General features: G+C 45.6%; 1 protein-coding gene across 3 annotated transcripts in view; it reads right to left on the bottom strand.

Moving 5' to 3' along the window:
- The window catches only part of NCMAP (non-compact myelin associated protein), a 41,517-nt gene continuing 18,899 nt past the window's right edge, over positions 2,571-25,188 (bottom strand). For all 3 annotated transcript variants that reach the window (XM_005665097.3, XM_013999054.2, XM_003127704.4), the window contains exons 2-4: positions 15,119-15,206; positions 10,557-10,641; positions 2,571-5,642 (exon numbers count right to left, since the gene is read on the bottom strand). In XM_005665097.3, coding sequence (XP_005665154.1) covers positions 5,501-5,642; positions 10,557-10,641; positions 15,119-15,200 — 309 coding nt within the window. In that variant the 5' untranslated portion in view covers positions 15,201-15,206 and the 3' untranslated portion in view covers positions 2,571-5,500. The remainder of the gene's footprint in view (positions 5,643-10,556; positions 10,642-15,118; positions 15,207-25,188) is intronic.

Genomic DNA, 25,188 nt, shown 5'->3' with positions numbered 1-25,188 from the left:
CTCAACTAATATATGGTCTGTCATCAGACAGAGGCTTTCATGTCAATAGAGACCTGAAGGTCATTCTTATTTTTACCTGCTTCTCCCAAATGTGGGCAGGCAGAGCCCTGCAGGCTTGGACAGTAGATTCATCTGACACTGAACCACAGTAGTTTGCTTCTTTGCCAGGAAATTTTCTGTGCAGGGAACGGGTGTCCTGGGACAAAGGGCTACAGAGCTGACACAATGCCCCGCTGTGTGCTCCCATCCAGTGGGCCCAAGACGATTCCTGGAGACATTTTTGTTGGGTTACTGCACACCCACAAATAGCTACTTTAAAAAAGGAAAAGAACAAAACTTCCCAATTAGAGGGCTATTCAGAAAAGGCATTTAAAAATGAACAGATCCTCAGATGCTCCTGTTACTTCTTGCGATAGACTGGAAATTGTTCTCCCAGCCTCCAGTCCCTCCCACACCCATCCATTCTGCACACTGCAGCAGGATTCATCTCCTTAAAGCACAGATCTGATCTTGCCACTTCCATGCTCCAGCACCTTCCATGGCTCCCTATTGCCTTTCAAACAACGAAATACTGAAGATCCTTTACCCTGGAGCCCCTCTCTCTTTTCCTCACCCTTCTCCTGCTGCTTCCTTGGCCATCTGCCCTGCTGCAGCTTCTCCCTCCAGCTTTACTCTCCTCTTCTCATCCCTTCCTCTCCTCCCACTCTCTCCTACTCAGTCTTTCTCTCTTAAAATAGATGCTGTTTCTTCCATGGAGCCTTCTCTGAGCACCAACCTCTGGGCAGAGCTGGGAGCCCAAGCAAGAGGCTTCCCTAACACCCTGAACTTCCTCCTATCACAAGAAAATGTGTGGGATATCTGTGAGAGAAATCTCCCATGTGGGAGTTCCCGTCATGGTGCAGTGGAAACAAATCCGACTAGGAAACATGAGGTTGCGGGTTCGATCCTTGGCCTGGCTCAGTGGGTTGAGGATCCAGTGTTGCCGTGAGCTGTGGTGTAGGTCGCAGACGTAGCTTGGGTCTGGTGTGGCTGTGACTCTGGCATAGGTCAGCAGCTGTAGCTCTGATTAGACCCCTAGCCTGGGAACCTCCATATGCCACGGTGCGGCCCTAAAAAGCAAAACAAAAAACAAAAACCAAAACCAAACTCCCGTGTGAAGGTAACCCCCCTACATCAGGAGGATAAAAAGCACCCTTATCAGCAGAGTTAGGGAATTCAAGGCTAAGAGAGCTGTAGGAACAAAACATTGTTACTTCCTCATGAGTCTGCTACCCTAAGTGCAAGCCCCTTTGTTTTGTTAAATCTTCACAAATGACTGTCTGAAAATGATATTGCATAAAAAACCTGCTGTGGTCACTTCAGGGGGTCCCATTTTTATGAGACCTTGGTGCATATGAATTAATTTTTTTCTCCTGTTCATCTGTATCGTGTCCATTTAAGTATTAGACCAGTCAAATAAACTCAACATCACCAAAAGAAGGACAAATGGCAGCATGGAAGGACAAGCCACCTCCCTGCACCTGTTTCCTCCTCCAGAAAAGCCAGAAATAATGATGGTGCTATGCGTGGAAGCTGTAAAGGTTAACGGAGCTGAGGGGTAGAAGGTGCCCATCATGTGCCTGGCACACAGGAGGAGCTTAGTTAATGGTAATCATCCTTGTTGGTGATTTGGGTTCCATTCTAGTGTTTCCTACACTGCCAGGAGTCCCCAAACCTTGGCGTCTCAGCCTGTTGCGAATTGGATTCCCTTTGCAGTATTTCATCAAGACAGCAAGGTCCACGGATGGCAGTCCACCTCTTTCACCATTCTGCAGAAGTGAGAACTCGATGTTTGTTTGTTTGGTCTTTTTAGGGCCATACCCACAGCATACGGAGGTTCCCAGGCTAGGGATCAAATCAGAGCTATAGCTGCTGGCCTATACCACAGCCACAGCAACACCAGATCCTTAACTCACTGAGCAAGTCCAGGGATCAAACCTGCATCCTCATGGATGCTAGTCAGATTTGTTTCTGATGAGCCACAACGGGAACTCCGGAACACAATGTTTGAAACAGCTGTGGCTTTCCCAGGGGACCCTATTTGCATTGCCAGGGAAAAGAAGTTTTTAGAAAAGGTATTGGTCAGCTCTAAAGTTAATTGAAATCAACTCCATAAAGGTTAGATTTAAACTTTTTTTATTTTTAGACATTTTTCTGTAAGCATTTAATATCTTTTATTGATTCAGTGGCCAAATAAGGCAGCCTCTGCTCAGTTAGGAAAGGCACCTGTCAGAAACAAAATAATGACTAGGTCCCAAGATCCCTGTCTCAGGAGGCCAGCTGCAGACTCCTTGAGAGCAGGGACCAGAACTACTGTGTTTCTAGTGCCTCAACTGGCACCCAGGAGCCCTTAGAGGCTGTTTATTGAGTTATCTCTATTAGTTAAACACAAACCACTAACCTTTCTCTTTACCTCCCCCTCTTCCATCCATTTCTACACTTTCATTTAGCAAAAGAACTTAGTATAGAGAATGATTTCTCCAGTAATTCAAGGAAGATTCCAAGGTGGACAGAAGAGTTTGGTTTTAGGGCTAGAACATTCCAAACAACCTCAATTTTTTTTTTTTTTTTTTTTAGCAGAATACATTTGGGAAACATCTGTATTTGGGGCTTAAGTCCTTCAATGGCTTTGTCCCCTTGCTCCTTGGACCTAAGTGGTAAGGGAATGAAGCAGGAATCCTTAGCGCTTGAATGGATTTAGAAAAGAGACCCTTTGGCTACAACCATGGAAGCACAAGGGAGGCTACCAAAGTGGCTTTGCCCCACTTCCAGTGTGGACACTACACCCCTGACCTCACGCAGACCCAGGGATAAGCCTGTCTTCCTCTGGTTCAGCTCGCAAAAGAATCTGTTTCCTTTGAGCCAGGAGGTTAGGGAAGAGGGCACTGCAATAAGCATTTAAATGTATAATAAGAATATAAGACTTTTGAATCAAAGAGACCTGGATTTGAGTCTTGTCTTTGCAACTTACTAGCTGGGAGACTTTGGGCAAGTGCTTTCTCTCTTTGGGTTTAAAATTCTTGGCAAATGGGGAAAAAAAAAACCTCCCAGGGTTATCAGGAAAAATAAATCCCATGAGATAACTCATGGGAAAGCAGCTTGCAAAGTGTCTGGTGGATAGTTCAACAGAGGAGGGAGAAGAGATGTCTGGGGAAAAACAGTTTGTCAGTATTTCTCCAGACCTATTCAGGTAAGCTTTTTTTTTTTTTTTTTTTTAAGTGAGATGACGTGAGCCGTGTGACCCTGGGTCAGCCTCCTTATCTCCTGACCTTCAACTTTCTCAAAAGGGATTTCTTACCCCAAGAAGGAATTTACAGTTCCTAGAATTTACAATTAAATGATAAGAATGTGTAATTTTCTTTCTTTCTTTTCTTTTTAGGGCTACACCCTTGGCATATAGAAATTCCCAGGCTAGGGGTCTAATCTGAGCTGTAGCTGCCAGCCTATGCCACAGCCACAGCCATGCCAGATCTGAGCTGCATCTGTGACTTACACCACAGCTCACAACAACGCTGGATCCTTAACCCACAGAGTGAAGCCAGAGATCAAACCCACATCCTCATGGATATCAGTCGGGTTCATTACCACTGAGCCACAACGGGAACTCCAAGAATGCGTCACTTTCTATAATAGAATACAGATTTATTGCCTTGTTCCCAAGGTGACTTCAATCATAAAATGCACAATTGTTTAAAAATCAGCGGTTTTTTTGTTTGTTTGTTTGTTTTTTGTCTTTTTGCCTTTTCTTGAGCCGCTCCCGCAGCATATGGAGGTTCCCAGGCTAGGGGTCTAATCGGAGCCGTAGCTGCCAGCTTACACCAGAGCCACAGCAATGCAGGATCTGAGCTGTGTCTGCAAACCACACCACAGCTCACAGCAACACCAGATCCTTAATCCATTGAGCAAGACCAGGGATTGAACATGCAACCTCATGGTTCCTAGTCGATTTGTTAACCACTGCACCACAACAGGAACTCCAAATCAGCGTTTTGAGAGAGAAAAAAAAATACAATCTCATTAATGGACCCATCTATTTTAAGATATATTCTGATTTCAGAATCATTAAAATGGGAACAAGTGTATATCTTGCAATAGAAGAAATTTATAATAATAATGTTGGCTCCCATTTATAAAGCATCTACTGGGTGCCAGGCACTATTCAAGCAGCTTTGCTAAGTCCTTGACTTGTTACAGTCACCCAGTGGGGCAGATGTTATTCCTGTCTCATGCTTAGAAAACAATACGGGGGAGCTGAGTCACTTCCAAGGCCACACAACCAGGAAGTAGAGCTTGGGCGGCAGTTCTTCTTAATTGCAACCCTTTCGCTAGATTGTTTTCCAGGTGAAGGAGTCAAAGAGATGAGTCCCATCCAGAGAAATGGTGTGTGAATGTGGTACTTTGAATATATCCTGAATCTTTGCAAGGTGACTGGGAAGGGCAGAGGTAACACAAACAGAGCTGTAATCTAATCAGCCTCCAAATACTTGGACCTTGGAGGTAAGGTGATAACGGGAGATGGAGGATAGCTCAGAATCCAAATAGAGGGAAGCCGAGAAAGGAGACTGAGTCAAGGTGAAACCAGCCTTCCAGGGGAGAGGGAGGGGCCCTGAGCCGTCCTGAGGCTCAGTCCAGGCCCCCAAACACTGCAACAAGCTTTCAGCCTCAAGACCAGAAATCCTCAAGTCCACCCTATGCTTCTACTCTGACTCTACTAAATAAGTAGACACCTTTGGAGAATAATTCAGTTTTTCCCTCTTTTCTTTTTTCTTTCTCTCTTCTTTAAAATATTCTTGGCCACACTGTAGCATGAGGGAGTTCCGGGGCCAGGGAGGGAACTCGTGCCATAGCAGTGACAACGCTGGATCCTTAACCCACTGCACCACCTGGGAACTCCCCCATAAACTTTCCTAGAGGAAAAATGTGCTGACCAATTGTCGTGAGCTCAACAGCAGTCATTTAGTACCAGAACAAGTTATAAATTAACAAATTGGTTTTTTGATTAGTTAATCCAAGTTAGTTCCCCTGTGCTGGATTATGGGATTGAATATTTGCTCTGCAAAACTGTGGATGTGGCCCTTCCTCTGATGTGACCCCAGGGCAGACTCTCTCAGGAGCACCCCCTGACTTCTGCCTGTCTGTCTGTCTAGCTATTGTGCTTGGGGGAGGGGAACAGCCAAACCCCACATCAGTGGATCCCCATCATAGCTCTATCACCTCATCAGACGGCAAAAGAATATTCCACAGCTTTTGGGAAGGGTGGCAGGAGGAATATGGACACAGTTGGGGGTGGGGCAGTACAGGATGGGGTTGAGGGTTGCCTAAAGCATCAGGGATTGCATAAGAGAGGCCCCCGTTGACCTGACCAGAAGCAACTCAGAGTGAAGCTGCCAGAGGAGAAATGTGCTCCGTGGTCTTGACTGAAGGCTCTTTGGACAGTGGCCAAGACAGTGCCCAGTGGGGGTCACCGAGTCTCCACGTGGACGTCAACAGGGCTGAAGGTCACAGTTGCAGGGTGTTGGCTGCTGTTGCCGTTTCGACCCAGGGCAGCAGGGGAGGCTGGCCTGGGGCTCTTGGGCTCCAGCTCCCGTCTTATCCTCATTTTCCTGTAACGAGATGCACACGCATGGCTGAGTTGTCCCCTTTGCGTCCCTGGGGAGTGGGCTCTGGGACTATAGCTCTGGCAAGGAGATTCATTTAGATCATCAGTAAATCATGTTGCTTGATTGCCACCACAGGGTTTTACAACTGGAAGGGACCTGAGACATCAGACAATCTGGTCCTTCAGTCTTTCGTTTAACCTAGATTAGATACTTGATTTTAATTCTTCTTATTAATGAAGGAGTAAAGTGACTATCTTTTCTTTCTTTTTTTTTTTTTGGCTGTGCCCTTGGTAGTTCCCTGGCCAGGGATCAAACCTGAACCACAGCAGCAAGCCAAAGTGCTGGAGTGACAATGCTGGATCCTCTTTTTTCTTTTCTTTCTTTTTTTAAATTTTAATTTAATTTAATTTTATATATATATTTTTTCCATTATAGCTGGTTTACAGTGTTCAGTCAATTTTCTACTGTACAGTATGGTGACCCCGTTGAACATACATGTATACAATCTTTTTCTCACATTCTCATGCTCCATCATAAGTGACTAGACATAGTTCCCAGTGCTATACAGCAGGATCTTTCTTTTTTTTAAATTAAGGTATAGTTGATTTGCAGTGTTGTTCAAATTCTGCTGTACAGCAAAGTGACTCAGTCATATGTATATATACACATTCTTTTCTTTTTTCTTTTTTTGTCCTTTCAGGGCCGCACCCATGGCATGTGGAGGTTCCCAGGCTGGGGTCAAACCGGAGCCACGGCTGCCGGCCTACACCAGAGCCACAGCAACATGGGACCTGAGCCACGTCTGCCACCTACACCACAGCTCACAGCAACCCCGGATGCTTAACCCACTGAGCGGGGCCAGGATCAAACCTGCGTCCTCATGTGTACTAGTCAGATTCGTTTCCATTGAGCCATGATGGGAACTCCCTAAAACATATGTCTTTGCTTTCACTTCATATGCCGTAAAATTCAATAGCTAACGGCAACCAATAATTCTAATGTCTACATGAAATTTCATCCTGTTGATCTATCATAATTTTTTTTCTTTTTGGTCTTTTTAGGGTTGCACCCACGTCATGTGGAAGTTCCCAGGCCAGGGGTTGAATCAGAGCTATAGCTGCCTGCAGTCACAGCAACACCAAATCCAAACCACATCTTCGACATACACCACAGCTTAAGGCAATACCAGATCCTTAACTCACTGAGTGAGGCCAGGGATAGAACCTGTGTCTTCATGGATGCTAGTCAGATTTCTTTCCACTGAACCATAATGGGAACCCCCCCCCCTTTTTTAATTCATCACATTTGTGGCATGTGGAAGTTCCCGGACCAGGGATCAAACCCACATCACAGCAGTGACCTGATCTGCTGCAGTGACAATGCCAGATCTTTAACCTGCTGTGCCAAAAGGGAACTCCCTTCTTTTTTCAAAATGTCAGAGCCTCAGAATTGCACGAATAGTGCAATTAATACCTGAATACCCTTCTCTGAATGACTTGCCATGTTTGCTTTCTTTCTCTTTCTCTCCTCATTTACACACACTCACACACACACACACACACACACACACACACACACACACGAGTTGGGTTTTGTTTTGTTTTTGTCTTTTTGCCTTTTCTAGGGCCGCTCCCACAGCACATAGAGGTTCCCAGGCTAGAGGTCGAATAGGAGCTGTAGCCACCTGCCTCCGCCAGAGCCACAGCAATGCCAGATCCAAGCCGCATCTGTGACCTACACCATAGCTCATGGCAATGCCAGATCCTTAACCCACTGAGCAAGGTCAGGGGTTGAACCCACAACCTCATGGTTCCTAGTCGGATTCATTAACCACTGAGCCACGACAGGAACTCCTTTTTGCTGTTTTCTGTTTTTAAATTATGAATCATTTGTGGGTTAGTTGCAGACATCATGACATTTCATTTAAATACTCCTAGGAACAATAGCATTCTTCAATATAACTATGACACAATTGTCACACTTGAGACTCTTCTATTTAATTTTAATTAATTAATTAATTAATTTTGTCTTTTTGCCTTTTTTAGGGCTGCTTCCCACGCATATGGAGGTTCCCAGGCTAGGGGTCTAATCGGAGCCGTAGCCGCTGGCCTACACCACAGCCACAGCAACTCAGAATCCGAGCCGAGTCTGCGACCTACACCACGGCTCAGGGCAATGCCAGATCCTCAACCCACTGAGCAAGGCCAGGGATCAAACCCACAACCTCATGGTTCCTGGCCGGATTTGTTAACCATTGGGCCACGACAGGAACTCCTTAATTTTATTTTTTATTTTTGGGTTTTTTTCTTTTCATCTTTTTTTTTCCCATTCTTTTTCAGAGTCTTTTCCCATATAGATTACCACAGAATATTGGGTAGAATTCTGTGCTATTCAGCAGGTGTCCACTGGCCAGTCATTCCATATACCACAGTGTGCATATGCCAATCCCCAAACCCCATTTAATCCCTCCCCCAATCTGTCATTTATTTCTTTATGTATGTATGTATTTTTTTCTTTTTTCTTTTTAGGGCCATACCTGTGGCACATGGAAGTTCCTGGGCTGGGGTCATATTGGAGCTGCAGCTGCTGGCCTACACCACAGCCACAGCAACTCGGGATCCAAGCCGTATCTGTGACCTACACCACAGCTTGCAGCAAGGCCAGATCCTTAATCCACTGAGTGAGGCCAGGGATTGAACCCATATCCTCCTGGATACTAGCTGGATTCTTAACCTGCTTAACCACAATGGAAGCTCCCTTATTTTTCTTTTTTACTTTTTAATTTTTTTCAGCTGTGCCTGTGGCACCCAAAGTTCCCAGGCCAGGGATTGACCCCCAGCCATAGCAGTGACAATGCCAAATCCTTACTTGCTAGGCCACCAGCGAACTCTGAGATCCTTCTATTTCAAAGATGATAAAATTGAAGCACAGACAAGTTACATGACTTGCTTGCTTTTGACAGACCAAAGGCTGAACCCAGGTCTCTCATTTTGTAAGCCAGGCATCACTGTAAACCAGATGGGGTGAGTGGAGTATCCACTCAGATTACAACATAGAAAAGGGGTGCAGAGCTCCAGCAATGATGGAGAGGAATGGCCAGTAGACATTGGGGTCTGATGCTACTTCCTAGTTTGGAATAGACCAAAGCTGTGATGGCTCAAAGATTTAGAAAAATCATATATGGAGGTTCCTGTTGTGGCTCAGCAGATTACAAACCCGACTAGCCTCCATGAGGATGAGGGTTCGATCTCTGACCTCGCTCAGTGGGTTAAGGATCTGGCATTGCCTCGAGCAGTGGTGTAGGTCACAGATGAGGCTTGGATCTGGCATTGCTGTGGCTGTGCTGTAGGCCAGCAGCTATAGCTCTAATTCAATCCTTAGCCCAGGAATTTCCATATGCCAGTGCAGCCATAAAAAAGCAAAATATGTATATTATTATGTGTAGTAGTGGGAATATTTTCTTCGAAACAAGATAGACTGAGCTTGAATCCCAACTCTGCCAATTAGGGCTGAGTAAACTTGGGCATGTCACTTAATCTTCCTGTGCCTGTTTCACACCTATAAAATTGGGGATATGGGAGTTCTCTTGCGGCACTGGTTAAAGATCCAGGGTTGTCACTGCAGCGGCTTGGGTCACTGCTATGGCACAGGTTCGATCCTTGGGCTGGGAACATCTGCATGCCGTGGGTACGGCCAAAAAAAAGTTGGGAGATATAAAAATACCCATTCTTGTGGGCTTGTTATGAAGAGTAGATGAGTTAATAATACATGTAAGGAGCTTAGAACCATACCAAGCACATAGTAAGGGATCAATATACGTTAGCTCCCTTTATAAATAATTTTTTTTTCTTTTTATGGCCACACCCATAGCATATGGAAGTTCCCAGGCTAGGGGTCGAAACAGAGCTACAGCTGCTGGCCTATTCCACAGCCACAGCCATGCCAGATCCAAGCCATGTCTACAACCTACACTGCAGCTCACAGTAACATTGGATCCATTAGATCCTGAGAGAGGCCAGGGATCAAACCCACATCTTCATGGATACTAGTTGGGTTCTTAACCCATTGAGCCACAATAGGAACTCCTAAATAATATTAATACTATTATAAAACAATGCATAAACTACTGACCCTGCAAAAAGCAACAAACCAACTAACCTATCAGCAACTCCATCATGCAGACATACTGGTTGTTATATGCATTCAAAACTTCCGTGTGTGTGTGTGTGTAACACACATGTATGATTATGATGTACACAACATTGTGTGAATTTTGATAGCACATTGTAAACAGCTTTCTTCATCAATAAATATATTTTTATGACATATATATTTTTAAACGGCTTCTTCTATAATATGATTATATTTAGTCTTTTTTATTTGGATTTCCTTCCTGAAAAGAATAATCTCCTAGTAAAGCTGTGGTTGGAGGTGACAACACATAACGTGGTAACACAACCTTTATTCTTTTTTGTGATCAACTTATTTTATTTCCTCTTTTTGGGCCCCAGAAAGTAAAGTCACGGGTCTGTGCACTTCAGTATTTGTCCCCTCCAATTCTCCTGTGGTCCACTCAAGACAACCCAGCAGAGGGCTCCCCAAGAGAGGAGGTTTGAAACATTCCTCTGTTATCTGTAAAGTACATACAGGAGTTTACCACAGAGCTCAAGGTCATTATCATTGTCATAATAATTATTATATTTTAAAAACACTTCTCCAGCTACGAAAATATTTGGTCACTGTGACGTTCTTCCAGCAGACTAGACATCCGCAAAGGACCCACAAAGCGTTAGAGCCTTTGATGACGGGCACATAGATACTGCCGTGCACAGAACAGGCACCCTCCCCTGTGAGCTCCCTTTCATCCTGACATCACTGAAGGCACCAGACACTTCTGAAGCCCAGGGTACCACGTACCTGTTGTACATCTTCAGCAAGATCAGCACCACGGTGAAGATGATGACGACAACCACCACGATGGCAGCCACGATGGCTCCAGAGCCTACAAGGAAGAGTGGGGGGGAGCTGGCTAGTGTGCAAACAGATGCAGGGAAGGATTCCGAGCCAGAGGGGGACCCGTGCTGTGGCACCTCACTGGGGTCAAGGGGAGAGGCTGGGATGTTCTGGGACACTCACTGCTGACCCCAGGACAGAGTCGCCTCGAGGGTCGCAGCACCCCTCTCCCTCCAGTGAGGCTTGGAGGCCCATATCCTCAGCACGGTACCTGCCAACATTCTGCCTCCTGCCAAGTCCTGCTCTTATCATCCCCAACATAGCTTCAAACTTCTTTTGTGAAATAGGCAAACAAAACACCCTTTCCCTCTTGTTGATTATAGAAAAGTAACACGTGATTTCTGTAAATAATTTTGAAAATATAAATACAAGCTGAAAAGGAGGGGAGGATGAAGACCTCACTGCCCCAAGAACCACGGAGAGCCTGTATGGGAATATCTTCACCTCTGCGATCATATTTTTGCATATATGCATATTAAATATCTATCATCTTTTTGAATAATTTATTAATCCTATATCTGAAAAGCAATCTTTTTTTTTTTTTGTCTTGTTAGGGCTGCCCCCATGGCCTATGGAATTTCCCATGCTAAGAGTTGAATCGGAGTTGCAGCTGCCGGCCTACACCACAGCCACAACAATGCAGGATCCTTAACCCACTGAGCGAGGCCAGGGATTGAACCTGAATCCTCATGGATACTAGTTGGGTTTATTACCACTGAGCCACAACAGGAATTCCCTTAAAACCCATCTTAAAAAATATTCGTAGGAGTTTCTTGGTGGTTCAGCAGGTTGAGGATCTATCTCTTACTCAACATTTCCTGTATTTAGAATATTAACAATGTAATAAACACTTTCATTCACACAGCTTCTTATCTATTTGGGATTATTTCTTATGATAAATTCCCCAGAATCAAATAGATTGGTTTAAAGTATGAATTTTTTTTTAAACTTCTGTTTTTTATTTTATTTTTGCTTTTTAGGGCCACACCCATGGCATATGGAAATTTCCAGGCTGGGGGTTGAATCTGAGCTACAGCTGCTGGCCTACACCACAGCCACAGCAACATGGGATCTGAGCCTTGTCTGTGACCTACACCACAGCTCACAGCAAAACTGGATCCTTAACCCACTGATGGAGGCCGGGAATCAAACCCTCATCCTCATGGATACTAGTTGAATTCGTTTTCCCTGTGCCACAACAGGAACTTTCTTTTTTTTAAAAAAACAAAAACTGGAGTTCCTGTCGTGGCACAGTGGTTAACAAATCCGCTAGGAACCATGAGGTTTCAGCTTCGATCCCTGGCCTCGCTCAGTGAGTTAAGGATGCAGCGTTGCCATGAGCTGTGGTGTAGGTCGAAGATGCGGCTCGGATCCCGTGTTGCTGTGATTGTGGCTTAGGCTGGCAGCTACAGCTCCAATTAGACCCCTAGCCTGGGAACCTCCATATGCCACAGGAGCAGCCCCAGAAAAGGCAAAAAGACAAGGAAAAAAACCAAAAAACTTCTGTTGTTTATTTTTGCTTTTTATGGTGAAACTTTTTGTGTCTTCTTTTTAAGGCCAAGCCTACAGCATATGGAGGTTCCCAGGCTAGGAGTCCAATCAGAGCTGTAGTCACTGGCCTACACCACAGCCACAGCAATGCCAGATCCAAGCCACATCTGCAACCTATACCACAGATGACGGCAAGGCCGGATCCTCAACCCACTGAGCAAGGCCGGGGATTGAATCTTTGTCCTCATGGATGCTAGTCAGATTTGTTTCCCCAGAGCCATGATGGGAACTTCTAGGGTAAACTTATTTATTTTATTTTTTTTTGTCTTTTTGTCTTTTTGTCTTTTCTAGGGCCACACCCATGGCATATGGAGGTTCCCAAACTAGGGGTCTAAGGAGCTGTAGCTGCCAGCCTGCTCCAGAGCAACAGCAACTTGGGATCTGAACTGCATCTGCGAACTACACCACAGCTTATGGCAATGCCGGATCCCTAACCCACTGAGCAAGGCCAGGGATCAAACCTGCAACGTCATGGTTCCTAGTTGGATTTGTTAACCACTGCACCAAGACAGGAACTCCTGAACCTTTTTTTTTTTTTCTGAACCTTTTTTAATAATTCATTTTTTTAAATTTTTTTTGGCCATGCCCATGGCATGGGAAATTTCTTGGGCCAGGGATTGAAACTGCCACAGCAGTGACACTAGATCCTTAACCACTAGGCCACCAGGGAACTCCAGAATGCATGGAATGCTCTTATGAAAAGCTTACTTAAAAAAAAAAAACAAACTGCAATTATTCATATGTGGAAAGACTGGGAGTGAAAAAGAAAGGGGGTGAGGAATCCATTAGGAAGCAACTTGTTTTTCTTTCCTTCCTGGGGAGTCTGGTGGGTTTTTCCACCTCAGGTGGATAATTCTTTGTCAAGGGGGCTGTCCTGTGCATGGTAGGATGTTAGAGCATCCGTGGCCTCCACTTACTAGACACCAATAGCACAGTTCCTCATTAATGCCTCCAGCTGTAACAACCACAACTGTCCCCAGACATTTCCAAATGTCCCCTGATGGTACGAATGACAGAGAAAGCATAGGACACCCATTTAAATTAGAATATCTGGGGGGAGGGGTAAATTAGCAGGTTGGGATTAACACTACTATATAACAAATAGATAAGTAACGAGGACCTACTTATAGCACAGGGAAATCTACTTGATCCGCTATAAGGGAAAAGACTGAAAAAGAATGGATACATGCATATGTAAACTCATCCACTTTGCTGTAGACTTGAAACTAACACAACATCTCAAGTCAACTCTAATCCAATAAGGTTTTTTAAAATGAGAATATCTGATAAACAATGAATAATTTAAAAATATTTCTAAAATATAGCATGAGACATCTTTATGCTGAAAACCTATTGTTTCATCTTAATTCAAATTTAATTGATGTCCTGTACTTTTATTTGCTAAATCTGGCAATCCTATTTAGGGAGCAAAATGGCCTAGTTGAGAAGCACTCCTTTTTTTTCATCTTTTTTTTTTTTTTTAAGGGCTGCACCTGTGGCATATGGAAGTTTCCAGGCTAGCGGGTGAATCAGAGCTGCAGCTGCTGGCCTCCGCCACAGCCACAGCAACACAGGATCCAAGCTGTGCAACGCTGGATCCTTAACCCACTGAGTGGGGCCAGGGTCGAACCTGTGTTCTCACGGATACTAGTCAGGTTCGTTACCACTGAGCCACAGCAGGAACTCCTGAGAACCATTACTTTTAATTAAATAAAAACAGGAGTTCCCACTCTGGCATAGTGGATTAAAGATCTGCCGTTGCCACAGCTATGGTATAGGTTGCAGCTACAGTTGGGATTTGATCCCTTGGCCTGGGAAACTTCCATATGCTGTGGTACAGCTAAAAAGAAAAAAAAAAAAAATACCCTGCATTTCCCTTCAGAACTGCTCTGCAACATACCTCAGCAGGCCTCTGTAGGTCTCCACTCCCAGCAAGGGGCAGGCTAACATGTGGGGTCCTGGCCCAAGGGCGACCCTCTCTGGGTCTCCATGGAGAGACACATCCTGACATTAATCCAGGTTCCTGCCAATCGCAACCTGGAGCCGTTTATCACTAGTCATCACTGCTCCAAGTGTGGTGGGGAGGCCTGGTCCATTGGCAGAGGTATGTACCAAGTCACCTGCGATGACTGAAGTGTATCCAAACTTCACCTAAGACAAAACCAACCAGTTGTCTGAAGAGTGTTCCTCAAATTTTTCCTTCTGGGGACCCCTTGTTCCTGGCAAATGTCTTCCCAGGACTAACTCTTCCCACCAACATTCATGAATTCCTTTGTGAATGGATGGGATGTCTTTGCTTCACAAAAATCGTATGAAATTAGGTGCATTTTAAGGTGACTTATGTAGGAACATCTTATAAGAGATTCAGATTTCCACCACCCTCTAAACCCAAAGCTCCCTAAGGAAAATAACAGTAACATGGAATTCCCTTATGGCGCAGTGAGTTAAAGGATCTGGTGTTGTCACTGCAGTGGCCTGGGTCTTGGTTGTGGCATGGGTTTGATCCCTGGCCTGGAAACTTCCACAGGCTGCAGGTGCGGCCAAAAAAAAACAGACAGACAATGACAGTAACAGTAGTAATAATAATATTCATTAGGTATTTAGTATGCATCACAGGCACAAAGGCAACAGTAAACTCTTGACATGGATTATCCCCTCTTCAGGGATAGGAGTAGGGACCTCCCTCCCACCTATGTGGCAGCTTCATTAACATCCCATCTTCTAGATGAGGAAAGGGGTGTGGCGCGGTAAGTCACATGCACAGGGTCACAGAGTTGGCAAGTGGTATGATTGAAACTGAGACTCCGGCAGTTTGTCTCCATAGCCCATGCTCTTGACCTCAACACCAGGTGACGACCATGACACCTGTCCCGCCCGCCCTCCCTCCCCCGGCCGCCAAGCCAAGGTGACCTTACTCTTGTACAGAAAGTCTTCTTCTCTGGTGGTCATGTTCACTGAGAAGAAGGGGGTACCCCCCAAAGGGGTAGCTGTGGTCATTGTGATCTGGTGAGAAAGAAGATGAAATTTTGTTTAAAACCAACATAAGCTCTACATGGGGCCTCCTTTGGTCTTCACCTGGATGACTGGAGGAAACACTTAAGCAAGGAAACACAAGGCCTTTAACCGTATACCAGGGGGAATTAAAAATAAGCTCAAATATTTGTAAAGAACTTCATTTTTTCAAAGCAGTTTCAATTCATTCAACAACCGTTATTCCATGCGTCCTATGTTTCACACAGAATGTCTCTGCTGATCTTCTCCAGACTGTGTGAGGGAGATACTATTGCTATTTGACTAATGAAACTGAAGCCCTGGTATTCCTGGGTGGTCTAGAAGTTAAAAGATCTGGTGTTCTCACTGCTGTGGCTTTGGTTACTGCTGTGGTGCAGGTTCAATCCCTAGCCTGGGAATTTCTGTTACAGGTGGAGCAAAACACACACACACACACACACACACACACACACACACACACACATACACACACACACCCCACTGAAGCCCTTAACAATATGTGGAGCCCCAAGTTTACCTAGTAGAACTGATCCCAGGGCATCTACTTCCCATGCTAAGGGGACTGAGCCACCCCACAACAATGCCTAAAATGATTCTGCTTTCAAAAGCTTTACAACCTAAGGAGGGTGAGCAAAAGCAGATGAAACAAGTAACTATGTTTATATGATTATTAAGCAGTCAGTGACATGAGCACTGGGTTATGAAGAGTGACTTCAGGAAGGAGATAAATTTGAATGGGCCTTGAAGGATGGGCATGGTTGGGGTGGGGCAAGAGAGAGAACACAGGTCAGGTTGCACAAAACCCTCATTACTGGGGAAGTCAGCATCTCCCCAGCACAAGGCTGTCCTAGGTGCCTTCACATGCAGTATCTCTCAGCTCACCTAAGCCTCTGAAGCATCACACTTTGCTGCTGAGAAACTGCAGCATCACGGCTCCTCTCAGTTGCTGTGTATGACAGTCAACTTTCCCAGGCCACTGTCAGGTCCTTAGGGGTAGAGACTCTTTGTGGTTCTCTTACACACTCTTCTGCCTCTCCCCTGCTCCCACCCTTAGAGTGTCTGGCTCTCCTCACCTTTGCTGGTAGAAGGACTTGAGTGAGTAACTGAACTTCTCCCAGCTGACTTTGCTGTTTGTAAAAAGAGGTAGCTTTTTCCAGGGGAAATGAGGGTTTGAGGTTAAATACGGAAAGTGCTTTTAAGTGCTCAATAAATGGTAACCGATGGAGTTTCTTAACCCCTGGCTCAGCGGGTTTAGAAGCTGACTAGGATCCATGAGGATGCAGGTCTGAACCCTGGCCTTGCCTGCAGCATAGGTTGAGGATGTGGCTCAGATCTCAGATGCGGTGGCTGTGGTGTAGGCCGGCAGCTGCGGCTTCAATTCGATCCCTAGCCTGCAAACTTGTATATGCCATGGGTGCAGCCTTAAAAAAGATTAAAAAAAAAAAAAAAGAGAGAGAGAGAGAGAAAAAGAGAACCCTTGGTATTTTAGTGGGTATTAGTAAAGATTTGCTGAATTAGAGAGGGGCTCAAAACAAGAAAAAGAAACTTTCGGAGTTCCCATCGTGGCACAGTGGTTAACGAATCCGACTAGGAACCATGAGGTTGTGGGTTCGATCCCTGGCCTTGCTCAGTGGGTTAAGGATCCAGCATTGCTCTTAGCTGTGGTGTAGGTTGCAGACGCGGATTGGACCTGCATTGCTGCGGCTCTGGTGTAGGCTAGCAGCTATGGCTCTGATTGGACCCCTAGCCTCGGAACCTCCATATGCTGCGGGAGCGGCCCTAGAAAAGGCAAAAAGACAAAAAAAAAAAAAGAAGAAGAAGAAGGAAAAAAACTTTTCTTTCTTAAGGAGAGGCGTGGCATAATCACTAAATAAATTAACTGTACCGTGGACACATCTCCCATTAAACCAACATGCACAAAAATAACCAAAGCCAAAATCCTAGTGTCTGCCACTTGCTAGGACCTTGTGACTGTATTTTTTAATCTGTCCTCTGATTTAATTAGCAAATACCATGTAAAATAGATTTTCCTCTCCCTTCCTTTCTTCCTTCCTTTGTTTTCGTTTGTTTGTTTGTTTGTTTGTTTGTGTTTTAGGGCCACACCTTGGAATAGAGAAATTCCCAGGCTAGGGGTAGAATCAGAACTGCAGCTGCTGGCCTATGCCACAGCCACAGCAATGCCATATCCGAGCCTCCTCTGTGAACTACGCCACAGCTTGAGGCAACACCAGATCCTTAACCCACTGAGCGAGGTCAGGGATCGAACCTGCATCTTCTTGGTTACTAGTTGGGTTTGTTACTGCTGAGCCACAATGGGAATCAAATGGGAACGCTGAGATTTTCCATGATCATATGACCTGGAGGCATCAGGCTTGGCGGATGAATTCGGCTTGGCAAACTTCGAAGCCTATATCCTTCTCTCTGTACCACCTGACCCTGGTACACATGGCGGGAGCGGCGGGGGCAGGGGGTGGCAGGGCATGACCAGTGGCCACAGAAACTCACACATGTACACACACAGACACATACTGACCAGTAATGGAGCTGTCTAAGGCCACCAGGGCACAGGCTCCTCTGCAGGTCCTTCAGGGTGGTCACCTGGGTGCCGAGTTCCAGGTGTGACTCCCTTTCAGATGGACCCAGCCACTCTGCTTTCTGAGAGAATACTGAGTGATGCCAGAGCATATCTGGCCTCCTCTAAGGATGAACGGCTCTCAATTACATCTCTGTTCCCGCCACATCAGACAATGTGGGAGGGAGGGTGGTGGAGCATCAATGGCCAAGGATGTGGATGTTTTCTTTTCTTCTTTTTATTTTTATTTTTATTTTTATTTTTATTTTATTTTTCCACTGTACAGCAAGGGGGTCAGGTTATCCTTACATGTATACATTACAATTACAGTTTTTTCCCCACCCTTTCTTCTGTTGCAACATGAGTATCTAGACATAGTTCTCAATGCTATTCAGCAGGATTTTTTTTTTTTTTGTCTTTTTGCTATTTCTTGGGCCACTCCCGCAGCATATGAAGGTTCCCAGGCTAGGGGTCGAATCGGAGCTGTAGCCACCGGCCTACGCCAGAGCCACAGCAACGTGGGATCCAAGCCGCGTCTGCAACCTACACCACAGCTCACGGCAACGCCGGATCGTTAACCCACTAAGCAGGGGCAAGGACCGAAGCCACAACCTCATGGTTCCTAGCTGGATTTGTTAACCACTGCGCCACGACGGGAACTCTGGATGTGGATGTTTTCATGTGTGGGCCCCAGAGATTCTTGTTAACCAAGTGCGGTCCAGCAGGGGGACTTCAGTATCAAACGTGCCTGTGACCATGCTCCATGGCCACAGAAAATTGGGGAGCATATAGGGAGGGTGAGGCTAGTTTTCACTGGCTGAAGTTCATTTAATAACAACAACAATAAAAATAACTATTGATTAATCCTCATACCTATCTGGTAAGGAGGGGGCTGTCACTGTGTCCATTCTACAGATGAGGACACTGAGATTCAGATCAGAGAAGAAATCAATCTACACTCACAGGGATTCAAGCTAGGGTCTGTCTGGTTTCACAGCCCCTTGTCCATAAGCTCTCACTAGACTCCCTCCTAGTGAATGCACAAGGGGCCATGGCCAGCATCTGGGGCCCAAATCAATGGAGGGCTTTGACAAGAAAATCCTCACAGGCTGTGCCAGAGAGAGAACCAGAGCCCTTGATCTAGCCCTGACCCAGACTGGTCCTACCTAACTGGTCCCTGACCTTGGCTATGCCCTGAACCTCTGTTTCCAGCAGAGCCTGAATCACATTTGCAGAATCGACAAGGAACAGTTGTTCCCGTGTTGTTTACAAATGGCCATGTGTGGGAGGTCAGATTGGGAAGTGATGGAGTGTCATGACCCTGTACCCACTGAACTGCCCCCTCTGACTGCTCATTGGTCAAGTATAAGGGCCATAACTAGAGGATAAATGTTGCCAGACCCTACGTGTCCAAAATATCTTCTCCTTCTGCTCTGCCTCCATGGTACCTTCCCTCTGGACTAGCCTAAAAGTTCCTCCCCGGATAAGACAACTAAGACACTATCAATTCTGGCAGACCATTACCCAAATGGCCAACTATAACTCAGAATAAGAAAGCTGCGAATGCCCAAGACCCAACAAAACTTCGGGATTCATTTCTCCCAGTCACCCAGGAGATAGGACATTCAGCATGACTTGGGCTCTTCCATAGAGAAGAACCTCATTATTCCCATAAATCTGTCCCTGGATTTATTGGAATTTTTTTTTCAGAATCTTTTAATTATCATAAAATTAACCCTCATTTTGGAGCCATAATCTCTCCCCTTGTGATTTTCAACCATTGGTCCTAACTCTTTTCCCACAAAGGTAATTTGTTACCTCTCACACCTGACAACAGTCATGTTTAAAAGCACTTCTATGTCTGAAAAGTTAAACCCCTACAAACGCAACAGTTTCCATAGCTGAAATTCGCAGATCAATTTCACCTCCTACCAGTAGGTGGCGATAGCAGTTGGCGATAGTATGTCCCTTTGACCTTAAACCAACAAATGGTTGGTAAATGTCCCTTGAACCCAATCTGTTTCTGAGTAGAGGCGTTTTCTGCCCTTGGAAATGGCAGTTGTATGTTCTCTCATGATTTTCTTCTCCAGAATAGTCTCAGCTCTTTCCAACAATTTTCAGAGTGAACTCATGGATGGGTTCCTCTTTGAGAACTATGCATCAATGTCTTCCTTAACTAGAACACCCCAAACTGGATATGTGACTCCAGAGGGGGACTGACCTCATCAGAATGACATTTTTCTTGCCAATTATCAGGCCTGAGCCTGAATTCTACTATTTACAAGGTTTGTCACTTTGGTCAGTTTTCCTTACTTCTTGGTTTTCTCATTTATAAAACAGGAATGACAAACTCCTTAGGGTTGTGTAAGAATTAAATGAGATGAAAAGTGCAAAATATTTAGTACAGTGGCAATTGCTATTAAGCTAGATTTATGCAAACAGAGAGTTCATTAGCTTTACAGGCAGCCATCATGCACTGCTCCACACACACCTTGTTGAAACACCCCTAGACATTTTTCAGACTTATTCTTGTGCTTGCTTGTGGTCAGTCAAAGCCCAAAGCAGTAAGTGAAAGGGCTTTCTAAAATCTAAGTGCTATGGAAATATAAGGCAATAACACCTGCCTTATGAATGGTGACAATATGGAGTTCTCTGGTGGCTCAGTAGGTTAAGGATCCAGTGTTGTCACTATTATGGTGCGCAGGTTGGAGCCCTGGCCCGGGGAACTTCTACCAAAAACAAAAAAACAAACAAAAAGCTGGAAATGAATGATGACAATGTTATGATGAGCTGCCATTCAGTAACCAGAATTCCATTGCACTCTTGTGCAGCTATCTTTTTGAACTTAAGTGTAGGACTTTGCATTGATCCCTGTTAGCCTTGATCTTGTTGCTTTGGGCCCTCAGGAGAGCTTCTGCTGAGTGGCTCCTGAGAATTCTTTTTTTTTTTTTTTTTTTTTTTTTAGGGACGCACCTGCAGCATATGGAAGTTCCCAGGCTAGGGGTAGAATTGGAGCTGCAGCTGCTGGCCTACACCACAGCCACAGCTGTGCAGGCTTCAAGCCACATCTACAACCTATACCACAACTCACAGCCACACCAGATCCTTAACCCACTGAGTGAGGCCAGGGATCGAACCTACATCCTCATGGATACTAGTTGGATTTGTTTCTGCTTTGCCACAATAGGAATTCCCGGGTCCTGAGAACTCTTGACCTTATTGTGACAAAGCCTGTTGTCTAGGAGCTTAGGACCCAGCAAGGGCTTTGGGATCATGTAGATCTTGGCCTCCTTGCTGACCAACTCCACAAGCCAAGCCACGTCTCTAGGGCTCAGTGTTCTCGTTTACAAAACAGGAATGACACTCCCTTTCTTATGAGGTTGTGAGAATAAACGAGATGTTGTAAGTGCCCAGCACAGACCCTGGGGGATGGGGGGTGAGCAGTGAATGTTAGCCCCTCTTCTTCATTCCTGTCCCCAGTCTGTGTTCCCGCTGCTCTTCCTGGAGTTCACAGTTCTCCATTTGGTCAGGTGTTGGCTGTGTTTGGTCAATTTCAAGTATCAGGGAGCCAGACTACGAAGCATGGTGCCCAATTCATCAGAACTTCCAGAGGGTTTGACCTTCTCCTCCATCTCTACTGAGGGCAGAGGCAGAGGAAATAGTGAAACCAGCCCACAGGCAGGCCAAATCCTAATGGGACTGGTAGAGCATGGGGGCTGCTGGGTGAGCAAGGAAAGAGCAATGATGAATTCATAAACTTGGGGTGAGAGACAGTAGAGCTGGGTCCCCTTTATTTTTCTCTTGCTATATGACTGTGGAAAGTCCTCTCCCCTCTTTGGACCTTGGTTTCCCCACCTGTAAAATAGCCCAGTTTGGAGACAATTTTTTTTTTTTTTTAAGGGCCATTTCTGCAGCATATGGAAGTTCCCAGGGTAGGGGGTCAAATCAGAGCTACAGCTGCCTGACTACACCAGAGCCACAGCATTGCAGGATCCAAGCCACATCTGCGACTTACACCACAGCTCACGGCAATGCTGGATCCTTAACCCACCGAGCGAGGCCAGGAATCAAACCTGCATCTCATGAATACTAGTCAGGTTCATTACTGCTAAGCCATACGGGAACTCCATGGGGATGATCTTAAAGGGCCTTTCCAACTCGTGGTTCTATCACGTGCAACAGCCATTCATGGCTTACATCAAGAACCAGTGTCTTCCAAAAGCTCATCTTTTTTTTTTTTTTAAGGGGTTGAAAGGATTTTATTTTATTTTTTATTATTATTTTTAATATTTTTTATTACTCAATGAATTTATTACATTTATAGTTGTACAATGATCATCCCTGAGCTCATCTGTCTTTGTAGACACCGACCCAGGGGATACTGGGAGAGGGAAGACAGTGAACAGTTCAGGCTGGAAGGCAGGAAGCCTTTCTGGAAGGTATCTGAGATGGGAACAAACCAAGGAGAACTCCGCAGAGGGGTTGACTTGGCAGCACCATTGCTTATAGGAACCTCCAAACGCTCAGCTGAGTGCAGAGTAAACCCAGTCCGTCTGAATCCTAACTGGGCCCTTCCTACACTCTCCATTCCTGTTGGGTTCTGCATCATCTCCCCCCACGCCATCTGCCCTGCCTGTGGTTGACTCTGTCCCGTTTGTGTGTCACAGCTCCCAAAGGTGGGGTCTGAATTGGCATAATGCTCTCCCGAACTTGGGGCCCTACACAAATACATACGGAAGACCTGCTCCTTGTGGTTGGTTCGCAGAAATCGGGAAGCCCATTTCTTGTTTCATTCATGCATCTATTCTCCCATCCTCCTGTCAGCGGCGGCACCCGCCCATGGCATCTGTGCACACCCACATTCATCCCCCCACGTGTTCTTCTATGCTTTTCCCTGTCATTCATTCAGGCAGCACCTACCAGGTACACAGCACGGAGACAATTCAAAGAAGGGCCAAAGATCATGTTTCTAGAGCTCAAAGAGGATGAGAAATGGAAGGAGTTTCTTTAAGAGTCTTTCTTTCCATCAATATTTAGTGGCGCACATCCCGCCTCATGCCTGGCCCAGATCACAGAGGTGGTGGATCGATATCAGATTGACATCCTATAGAAAAAGCAGTGGCCCGTGGATCTGGAGGTTTGGGTTCCAGGAAAAACACATCTATTAAGTCTTACTCACCTACCTGCCAATTTCTGGCTTGAACTAACTTCCTTTTTCTTTTCTTTTCTTTTCTTTTCTTTCTTTCCTTCCTTCCTTCTTTCTTTCTTTCTTTTCTTTCTTTCTTTCTCTCTTTCTCTCTTTCTTTCTGCCATGTCTACAGCATGCAGAAGTTCCAAGGCAGGGGAGCAAACCAGCACCACAGCAGTAACCAGAGCCACTGACAATGGTGATCCTTAACCCACTGAGCCACCAGGGCACTCCAAACATCCAACGGTTCTGATTTTTGTGGTCCACATTGTAAAGAAAGATACCGCAAGGAGCTTCCAGGCCAAGACTTACAAGTCTGATAAATTTCATGTACTAGGGGTTATAAATAGAAAGCCCAGATGAAAGTGGTCACAAGGCAGATTTATGCCTAATGCCGCAAGGGTGGCACAGGCCAGGCCAGGAGTCACTGGAAGGAAGAGACCAGTGGGCGTCCTAATTGAGAGTGACAGAGAACCGGAATGTGATCTGGGCCTTCCGTCTGCCCCTTGGTCTTTGGGCCCAAGCCAAGGGCCCAGCCCCCTGGAGTCCTTAACCACACCGGAGTGCCTGCATGAATCTCCAGGTGTCCCAGTGTCCCCATCAGAAACAAGCCACAGGGTTAAAGCGTTTATGCTCCTAAGTGAATATGTCGGAGGGAAAGAATTCCACCTGGACATTGTGGTCGGGAGGGAAAGGGAACTAACATTTAAAGGGTCGCGAATGAAGTGTCAGGCGTTGTGCTTTCGCATGTTTTCTCATTTAATCAATACAACAAGGCAGGACATTCCTCTCCACTCCACTGATTGAAAAAATGGAGGCTCAGAGAGGTTAAGTGACTTGCCCAAATTCATACAGCAAATGAGTGGAGACCTGGAATCTCAAATTCAGATCAATATTCAGACTGTGGTGACTGCCAAGCCTTCCAGGAGATAAGAAATGTTTCTGGGCGCCCCCTGAAAGTCCACAGCCCTGTTGGGGCAGGACTCTGCTCACTCTTTTTCTTATTTTATTTACTTATCTATTTTTGTCTTTTTAGGGTCACAGCCATGGCATACCAAGGTTCCCAGGCTAGGGGTCTAATTGGAGCGGCAGCTGCCACCCAACACCACAGCCACAGCCACTTGGGATGCAAGCTGCGTCTGCAACCTACACCACAGCTCATGACAATGCCAGATCCTTAATCCACTGAGCGAGGCCAGGGATCAAACCTGCTTACTCATGGATGCTAGTCAGATTCGTTTCTGCTGAGCCACAACGGGAACTCCTTGCTATCTTTACTACATGTTGAAGTCTCGAGCCCAAGACATACCACAAAACCCCAGAGAATGGCAGCATTTTCCAGCCTCGGCACTGTTTATACTTGGGCCAGATGGCAAATTGTGGAGGCATCTTGCACACTGCGGGATGTTTAGCAGCATCCCTGGCCTTTCCCAACCAGATGCCCGAAGCATCCTTATGACAACCCCAAATGTCTCCTGACATTTCAGATGTCTTTTGGGACGCAAAGTTGCCCCTGGTTGAGAACTACTAGAGTTACAGGTCTGTCTCGGAACAGTTTCCTATCCTTTGTCCCCAGAAAGGTCCAGAGAAACAGGAAATTGTCCAGCCTGTACTTACATCTATGTGTAGACAACCAATAGGGAGAAGGCTGATGGCCACAGCGGCTCCCATGTATCAAGGGCTTACTGTGTGTCTGTCACCATGCCGAGCACTTCACACTCGTTTTCTCACATGCATTATCTCTGTTTTCCAGATTAAAAAAAAAGCCCTGGGGCTCAGAGAGGTTAAGTCACCCAAGGTCTTGGTGCTAATATATGGCAGAGATGCATTAGTTTCCTGTGGCTGCTGTCACAAATTACAGCTTAAAACACACACACACACAATTTTTTTTTTTGGCTATTCCCATGGCATGGGGTAGTTCACAGGCCAGGAATCGAACCTGAGCCACAGCAGCTGCTGCAATGACAACGCTGGAAACTTTAACACAATGCTCCACAGGAGAATTCCACAAATTTATTTTCTTATAGTCTGGAAGTGAAGAAGCCTAAAATCAGGGTTTAAATCAAGATGTTGGCAGAACTGGACTCCCTTTGGAGGCACTAGAAGAGATTCTGTTGTGCCTTTTCTAGCTTCTGTGCACCACTGCAGCCTGTGGCCTGTGGCCCCTGCCTCCACCTTCCAGCTAACGGTGTAGCATCTCCCCTCTGACCTCT

Source organism: Sus scrofa, chromosome 6, assembly GCF_000003025.6.
Source record: "Sus scrofa isolate TJ Tabasco breed Duroc chromosome 6, Sscrofa11.1, whole genome shotgun sequence".
NCBI classification, from domain to species: domain Eukaryota; kingdom Metazoa; phylum Chordata; class Mammalia; order Artiodactyla; family Suidae; genus Sus; species Sus scrofa.
This window is presented reverse-complemented; position numbering and strand designations above follow the sequence as displayed.